This window comes from Xylocopa sonorina, chromosome 6 (assembly GCF_050948175.1).
Source record: "Xylocopa sonorina isolate GNS202 chromosome 6, iyXylSono1_principal, whole genome shotgun sequence".
NCBI lineage: Eukaryota > Metazoa > Arthropoda > Insecta > Hymenoptera > Apidae > Xylocopa > Xylocopa sonorina.
This window is the reverse complement of record NC_135198.1, coordinates 1658056-1667042: the sequence shown is the minus strand read 5'-3', so window position 1 is coordinate 1667042 and position 8987 is coordinate 1658056. Positions and strand designations below refer to the sequence as shown.

The 8987-nt window shown below is 33.2% G+C and overlaps 2 protein-coding genes across 5 annotated transcripts; one reads left to right on the top strand and one right to left on the bottom strand.

Moving 5' to 3' along the window:
* Window positions 1–45: 45 nt before the first annotated feature.
* On the top strand, window positions 46–1674 carry LOC143424175 (uncharacterized). 2 transcript variants are annotated; one of them, XM_076896078.1, is made up of 5 exons: window positions 46–221; window positions 331–560; window positions 690–791; window positions 825–945; window positions 1026–1674. In XM_076896078.1, exons 1-5 carry the CDS (start codon window positions 122–124, stop codon window positions 1469–1471), a joined length of 999 nt encoding a protein of 332 aa, XP_076752193.1. In that variant the 5' UTR covers window positions 46–121; the 3' UTR covers window positions 1472–1674. The 2 variants fall into 2 exon arrangements, with proteins under 2 accessions (XP_076752193.1, XP_076752192.1); XM_076896077.1 differs by having other exon boundaries at window positions 690–945.
* On the bottom strand, window positions 1022–5367 carry LOC143424174 (acylamino-acid-releasing enzyme). Of its 3 annotated transcripts, none has more exons than XM_076896076.1 (14): window positions 5340–5367; window positions 5041–5258; window positions 4792–4955; window positions 4568–4704; window positions 4236–4500; window positions 4008–4156; window positions 3781–3949; window positions 3447–3701; window positions 3230–3367; window positions 2898–3118; window positions 2712–2791; window positions 2615–2647; window positions 2311–2532; window positions 1022–1435 (listed from the first exon to the last, which is right to left on the bottom strand). In XM_076896076.1, the coding sequence occupies exons 1-14, from the start codon at window positions 5352–5354 to the stop codon at window positions 1426–1428; spliced, it is 2076 nt and encodes a 691-aa protein (XP_076752191.1). In that variant the 5' UTR covers window positions 5355–5367; the 3' UTR covers window positions 1022–1425. The 3 variants fall into 3 exon arrangements, with proteins under 3 accessions (XP_076752191.1, XP_076752189.1, XP_076752190.1); XM_076896074.1 differs by lacking the exon at window positions 1022–1435 and adding an exon at window positions 2099–2240; XM_076896075.1 differs by lacking the exons at window positions 1022–1435; window positions 2615–2647 and adding an exon at window positions 2099–2240.
* Window positions 5368–8987: the final 3620 nt, after the last annotated feature.

Sequence of the window (8987 nt, the reverse complement as noted above, 5' to 3'; positions counted from 1 at the left end):
TACAACTCACATTTTGCTTAACGGATAATACCTGGGACTAATTAGTCAAAGGCATCCCCGAGTGGTAATCCATGGTGGAGTTACCTGCGTTTTTTATGGCTTTTTGACAGTTCCTGTAAAAATGGCCCGATGGAATATTTTACGTTTTCTAGGTTTATTATTCCTTATGAATAATTGTGTGAATTATAGTTCGTGTGTCTATGACGAACATTACACTAAATGTAAGTCTTTCTGAAAGAAGAAAGCCGATTTTTCTTCTTTTTTTTTATTTTCTTTTCTTTCTATTTACATTACAAGAAAAATGATTGCGTATAACCTCCTCTTCTGTAGATGGTTTGGAATCGGAAAAATTTTGTCATATATTTGATAAAACATCAACCATTGACCTTAAAGGTGGTGCGGCAATAGTCACGACAAAACGCATGTTCGAGCGATGGACGGTTCTTAATAATGTTCATTGTAAGTTTACGTTTAGGGCAGCTAAAGGAGATGGACTGTTTGGGGTCATTCAAAATGTATCTTTCAGACGAAATGGAACAGAGTGTTTAGATTATGTACAGGTATGTAAATATAATAATTTTCTATTCTATTATATTCTATTCTAGGTATTAGAAAGCTATTAAGCTTTTGTTAAACTTGCGATATTCCTAACGCAATAACCTGACAAATTTCCCAAAAATTCATTTCAGTTTAAGAGAAAAGATGGCCATAAGACAGAAAAGTTTTGTGGCTCTCTAGATCGTAGCAAAATAAAATATTATCCAGTTCCTGAACCAGAAGACAATACATATTCAGCTGAAGCGCGGCTATCAGCAAGAACTTACGCAGAGTACGATCCAATTAATTATAAGTCCGCAGAATTGGAAACTGAAATTTTCATTTCAAAAGAAAAACTACAGGATGGCAAGTATCTCGCTCTTAGCATCGTTTATACTTCTTTCACAAGTAAGTTTGTTCAAGTCTAATCGTTTTTTCTGGAGGCATCAAAATGAATTACACATTTTTGTTATAATTTAATATCACAGATTGCAGTAACGTGGACTTAAGTAGTTACACATCGATCGCTCCCCATACTTGTATGATGAATAAATTCTTTTGCGATGGTATTTACAATTGTATGCCAGGTGTTTGTTCTGATGAAGACAATTGTCCAAATAATGCTAATGAAATCATTAGTACTGGTACTGGTACGAAAGTAACAGTGGGTGCAGTGACTACCTTGATTTTATGCTTCATTATATTCGTTATGTGTTTATGGATATGCAAAAGATCGCAGAAATTATGTTGGTCCAGTCAAAACATGTTTTCATTACCAGGACAACTAGTAACGCATACCGGAGGATCTGTGATTCCATCAGTTCCGTCAGCACCGATGTTAGAAGTCGCGGTTTCTTCATCGGTTGCTGATAAGGATTTACCACCTAGTTATGATTCGCTATTTCCGGAACAAAGTAATCCTGTCAGATCGTAATCGTAAATTTAATTTACTATCTATAACGAATATATATTGACAGCGTATTATCTAATGTTTTAATTAGATATGGCTGTACGTAATGCAGCTTTCAGATATATGGTATGTATAAGTGCCTTTCTGAATGAACCAGACATAGTCAGAAACAAATGCTCGAAAGCTATACTGAGAATCTCCTTGCTCTTTCTTTCTTCTTTTTCTTTTGTTTTTGTTTTTCTTCTCTTTATATATATATATATGTGTGTGTGTGTGTATAAAAAGAGAAGAAAACTATACTTTTTGCCTATATTGCATACACTACCATTTATAATATTAAACATTTTTATATTTTATATTACTCAATGTACAAAAAATGCTTACAAATGCAAAAAACTGTCATTGAAATATAAGTACAATATTTGTAATGTGAAAAATATAAACGGCCATTAAGAAAGGTCAACAAGGTGTCTAACAACGAAATGTTATTTGAAACAACATTTTGTTTATAGTATATAAGCCTTTTAATATTGGAAAAATACAGTATTTAATAAATTTAATATTTATATTAGATTACGTTTAATCTTTGTCAGAATGATTACGACTTATTATAGTTGACCATCGTGTAGAAAAATGTTAACAAAAATATCGTATTATAGTATTTTCATTATTATAAAGCTATTCGTCTTTATTTGTTGGGATATATTCATGTAACCATAGATAGGCATTAATAATATTATCAATTTCAACTGTACCCGATGCCAAAGGATGGTTATCCTCGTAAAGTAACATCCTGTAACATTATTATCTTTTAATATTATTTAATACGATTTGTAAATTATACTTCTAAAACATCCACGTACTTTGTTTTAATATTGTTCGCTTTAAGACGTTGATACCACAACTTCCCTTGAGACGGTGGTACACGTAAATCATTCGAACCAATACATAATAAAGTTGGGGCTTTCACTTTATCGACGTGAATAATTGGAGAACATTTAAACATCTTTACAAGCATCTCAACTCGATATGATTCCGATATTGGTGTACTTTCATCGAAAACGTGATTGATCACGGCCATACACCTGGAATTGAATATATTATGAAAGAACAATATCCGAAATAAAAATTCAAAATTCTTGACATATTCAGCATTATTGACATTACTTAATTCTTTCTTCCTTATTCAGAGTATTGCGACTGCAATATAATTAAAATAATTTAGAACTATGAAAAAATCATTAAAAACACATTAACGTTTTACCAGTCTGGAATATCTGATGTAGTAAACATAGCAGCAATGTCGATTACAGGGTTCCTTGCAACAACAACTTTATATAAATCCTACAAAGGGAAGATGTATTTTAATGCAACGGAACGCAACACACGCAAATCTAACGTAATAACGAAATAAACAAATGTATGCTTGCGTTATGCTTTACAAGCTTACCGGATATTGACCACTTAAATGAGTTACTAAGAATCCTCCGTGAGAACCACCACTAATTCCTATTTTGTTTGGATTTAACCAAGGATACTTCCGTAAAGCCTCGTTTGTAGCAGTCACGCAATCTTTCACATCAATATTTCCAACTTTTCCTTGAAGGTATTCAACGTTCTTTGAACCCATTCCGGTAGAACCACGATAATTAATTTGTACTACTGCGAAACCTTCAAATGTTACACTTTTAATTAATATTTTTAACAAAAGAAGCGCATCTACGATTTTTGTGAATTGATAAAATACGTTGTCGAGTTGATCTGTGAATCTAACTGAATCACCTGATAAAACGAAGAAACAGTAATCCAGTACAAATGAATTTGCGTAATTAAAATGAGGTCCACCATGCGGTGTAATTATTAATGGTACGGATTTGTCGTTTCCACTTTTCGGTCCAAAATAAATGAAATTAAAGTGTTCTATAATTATTGAAAATGATTTAGCTTATTATTCTATTTTATTAATTCTATTGCTGAAACTGCAAGTTATAATACATACTAATTTCTTCATCACCATCGTAATCGTATTCAGAAGGCTCATACATTAAATTTTCAGAGCCTGGAATCGTGGCAGGAACTGATATTTTGTTTCTATGAATATTACCATTATTAATCGTTTCCGAGTTAAAGTTTCCTATAGTAAGAACTGAAGGTTCTAAAAGAGAAGTTTCCAAAAATGCGATAATATTATTTTTCACATCCAAAATAGTGAGACTACTTTTATCATTTTTAATCTCAATTATAGCTTTTGTTTCTGCAAATAACATTTTTGTTATTAACGATCGAAAAACAAGAAAAATTTGGGAACAAGCGAATGTATTTCGAATTTTTACTTGTATTAACGATGTAAGAACGTATATTATTTTGTTGCGGTGTACTTAAAAAGATATATTGCGAATCAGCGCTCCAGCATCGATGCGGTAACTGACCGTATATACCATAGAATTGACTACCATTTTGAGTAGGTATACTTGAAGATACAATATCCACAAGCACATCACCCTAATAATAATAATAACAATAACGATTATGATAATGATAATGATAATAAAATATGAACCTTCAAATTTTCAGAGTTGAATTTAAGGTACATGAGCCTATGAGCATTATGATGGGCACCACCTGCATTTCTTTCTAACCATATTAGGCATTTTCTGTCAGGATTAAATCTGGGACGACGAACAGCACATCCGTCACTTGAGATTTTTTCTACAGAATACGATACGCATTAGTCATCAATGTAGTATCTACTAAGTAATCTTAAAGTTTAAAAAGTAATATGTCTTACTATATTCTCCATTTTTCAATAAAAATATCCAAGAAACTCTGTTAGTACAGGCAATAAGACCTAAATGTCTTGGTTCGTGTTTCCATGCTACACCAACTATACTTTTGCTATCTTCAGTCCACAATACTTGAGCAGGTGATAGTTCATCTGGTATACCTGAGAGAGTTGAAATTGTGTCTGTTGTTGTATCAAGTACAGCAACAACTGGACAGTGTTTACCTACCAATTGTTCTCCCCAATGAGCTTTGTAGATATATTCATTACCCTAATAAAAATATTTTATGACGTGAATTTTAAATTGCTCATTTGCATTAATGAAAATAAGACCTTACCACTGTTACTTCATCTTCTTCCTTTTTTTTATTAAGCGGCTTCTGTTTATAAAATGGTTCAGATTTTGGAAACTTTTTTTCAGCGACATACAATACTTTTGTTTTATCTGGAGACCATTCGAAAGAAGCAAATTCAGCTGGCAAGAAAGAAAACAAATTTCATTGAATACTGCCTGTGTCAATCATGAAATATATGGTATTGAATATGTTTTATCGATAATTACAATCGGTATACACATCACCATGCACATCCAAGGCTGTTAAGTCATAATTTTTAACAAGCCTTTGTCTATCCCAAATTTCAATGAATTGTTTTGTGACATTTTCACTTGTAGCTTGTCTTAATACAGCCTTGTACTGTTCATCTTCGGTAGAAGCAGACAGAAGTCTTGGAAGAAGGAAAAGATATTTTTAAAAAAATACATACCATGAAAACACAATTTGGATATCTATAATAAAAATAGATAACATACTCTGTTGTAACATCGATAGGAAAGGTCTCTGACTGTAATTGTAATTTTGAATTTAGAATGTGAGTTTGACAAAATTTTTGATTTGTCTTCCTTTCTAAATTTCTTTGAGACCATGTACTTAAAATTGATATTCCATTTTCATTTAACTTGATAATTTTTGCACTGGTCAAAGATGGATTTCGCGCGAGCGTTTTGTACAAATTGACAACTTTCTCAACCTGCAAAATATTTCAAACACTTTAATTCCACTACAGAAAATTTACCGCGACAATAATTAAAAATTTTTTATTTTTCCATACATGACTCGATGCCATCCTGCAAAGATTATTATTATCTTCAACGAAGTTGCTATGCACAGGTACTAAAATCTTGATAAGGATCGTACACTGATAACAAGAATAAACAATCGTTAATGGAAAGCTTCAGAAGATAACATTACGTTGCAGTTTTCTTATTTTTCTACTTAAGATTTAACATTGATTATCAAAAATTTGAACACTGTAGTCTTACAGTGCATGTCATTAATATAATAAATTTTGTTTATGTAAATGTTAACCTCTCGTCACATAAGTTTTACATACCAAACGTACGAATAACCTGTTACACTCGTGATCTGTTTGTTACAGTGAATGTTTTTTCACGACTATTGTACTGTGGACTATCGTTGTATTTATAAATTATATTGGGGTGGGGGGAATTGGTACAAGCAGACAGTTTACAATATAGCGATACTCTTCTGATTTTGTTGCCGAAAATTTAGTATGTATGAGTGAGTCAAGTTTCTGATCGCTACACCACCTAAATTTCTGTCTAACTTACTCTTTATTTTTCTACTCTCTCTTCCTAGGTCCCATCGACTTATTTTCACATCCACCCAGACAATCAGCGATTGTAGCGCCAATGGCACCGGGTGGAACTCTAAGCACTGTGCTAGCACGGTGCTGCCTCTCAGTTCTCGTAACAGCACAGGGCTAGCACTGGAGCGACACTGCGCGTCACGGCACTATCAAGGCACGGCGATATAGCACAGGGGCGACACAGCGTGCCAATGACACTATCAGCTCACCATAGTGACACGCGTGGCAGTGGCGTAGGCTAATATATACCAATGAAGAAGCTGTTTGCATAAAAATTATAAACGAATATTAAAACTGACTAAACTAAGCAATTTATTTATTTCGATTCGAAAATAGATACACTGACACGAAAGAAAGATAGAAAAACTTCTTTTTATTATTTTCTATAAACTATAACTTAATACAGCGATTTTTTCAGTAAAGTCGTTAATTACTTTATCGTAAAAATACATACACTTATTTTATAAATATTTTTTTCAACTCATCGTTAAAAATTCATGCAACAAAGGGTTATATTATTTTTAATAATCCTTACAAACGATAAAACCATGTACCAAAGGAAAAGAAATAATTACGTTCAATATTTTCACCTGAAAATTGTGATACGCTAGTAAAGTAAACGTAACTTAATTAGTTCAACATTTTATAAGTAAATGTATCATTTATTACATTTCCTTAAACGATATGCTGCCATCGTATTTAATACTCTCTATTGGCATGAATTTTCCTGACGAATTGAAAAAATATATTTGGCTCTCTCAGTAACTATAAATGTTGGCAAAGAACTACCAAAACATCTGTCAGTACTGACGTCTGTCAGTCTCTGACGTATTTAATTTGTACGGAATAACGTGATTCCCCGTTAACAAATGTGACGCCTACGCCAATGCAGAACAAATTTTTGAATGGAACGATGACACGCGTGTCACGCTGGTGCTGGCGCAGTGTCATTCGCACGCGTGTTACGCTGGTAACTAGAACGTGCTGCCACTGCGTGCCGGCATTTTAGCTAACCAGTGCGGACGTAGATGACTACGAATCTGCTGACACTCCTCGGAAGTGTCGCTACAGTGCCGGTATGGTGTCGCCACCATCTTATCTTGTGTTGTCTGGGAATGTTATTGGGACCCAATATTAAACAAGAGTAAGTTTAATAATAATTATTAGTTTAACATAACTTAATTTAATGAAAATAGTTTCATTTCATAAAAAATTAAATTTCAATTATTATTAAATCATTATTACAACAATTTGACAAAATTAATATTCGTGTTACTTACCCAGACAACACAAGATAAGATGGTGGCGACACCATACCGGCACTGTAGCGACACTTCCGAGGAGTGTCAGCAGATTCGTAGTCATCTACGTCCGCACTGGTTAGCTAAAATGCCGGCACGCAGTGGCAGCACGTTCTAGTTACCAGCGTAACACGCGTGCGAATGACACTGCGCCAGCACCAGCGTGACACGCGTGTCATCGTTCCATTCAAAAATTTGTTCTGCATTGGCGTAGGCGTCACATTTGTTAACGGGGAATCACGTTATTCCGTACAAATTAAATACGTCAGAGACTGACAGACGTCAGTACTGACAGACGTTTTGGTAGTTCTTTGCCAACATTTATAGTTACTGAGAGAGCCAAATATATTTTTTCAATTCGTCAGGAAAATTCATGCCAATAGAGAGTATTAAATACGATGGCAGCATATCGTTTAAGGAAATGTAATAAATGATACATTTACTTATAAAATGTTGAACTAATTAAGTTACGTTTACTTTACTAGCGTATCACAATTTTCAGGTGAAAATATTGAACGTAATTATTTCTTTTCCTTTGGTACATGGTTTTATCGTTTGTAAGGATTATTAAAAATAATATAACCCTTTGTTGCATGAATTTTTAACGATGAGTTGAAAAAAATATTTATAAAATAAGTGTATGTATTTTTACGATAAAGTAATTAACGACTTTACTGAAAAAATCGCTGTATTAAGTTATAGTTTATAGAAAATAATAAAAAGAAGTTTTTCTATCTTTCTTTCGTGTCAGTGTATCTATTTTCGAATCGAAATAAATAAATTGCTTAGTTTAGTCAGTTTTAATATTCGTTTATAATTTTTATGCAAACAGCTTCTTCATTGGTATATATTAGCCTACGCCACTGCCACGCGTGTCACTATGGTGAGCTGATAGTGTCATTGGCACGCCGTGTCGCCCCTGTGCTATATCGCCGTGCCTTGATAGTGCCGTGACGCGCAGTGTCGCTCCAGTGCTAGCCCTGTGCTGTTACGAGAACTGAGAGGCAGCACCGTGCTAGCACAGTGCTTAGAGTTCCACCCGGTGCCATTGGCGCTACAATCGCTGGTTGTCTGGGTTGTTGGTACAGCATCTGGGTAAAAATGAGCTTTATATTTATTAATCTTGTACAATTTTTCCTCAAAATGTAGATGGCGCACACAAAGATTTTCATATAAATATTGTGAACCTTTACATAGCAGATCAAATTTTTTACATGCTTGTATCCATTTCAACAATCTGTAATGTAAAATTATACGTACATACATATATATAATTTATATATATAAATTATAATATATATAAATTAAAAATGCTATTTATATAAAAAATAATAATTATAAAACAATGTTACACCTGTCATATTTCTTTGGAAACCTAAAAATCTAAAATAGTATCGTTTCATATCCACAACTTCTTTTTTGTATCCATTCTATCACTAATAAATTAATACAGCAACACCTGAAATAAAGCTAAAATTGAAGTAGTTCACTTTTTTTCTTTTTAAAGCCTTTGAAAGAATTTAAACACCTTTCAAGCAGCTTTCAATAGGTATTAGATATTCCCTCCAATTTCAGTTTTAGGTTTGGTTTAGATATTTTTGACCACTAAGAAAGAAAGAGAAAAAAAAAAGAATAAAGAGCAAATCAGATAAACACTCAAGTAGCGTTGCGTGTGCATGCAGAGAGAGTGCTAGTGTAAGGTAATATTTTGCTAAAAATTTTGTGGAGTACCATACTCACTAATTATAGCCAGAAGCTATCATTAAACAACATCTAATTTAATCATATA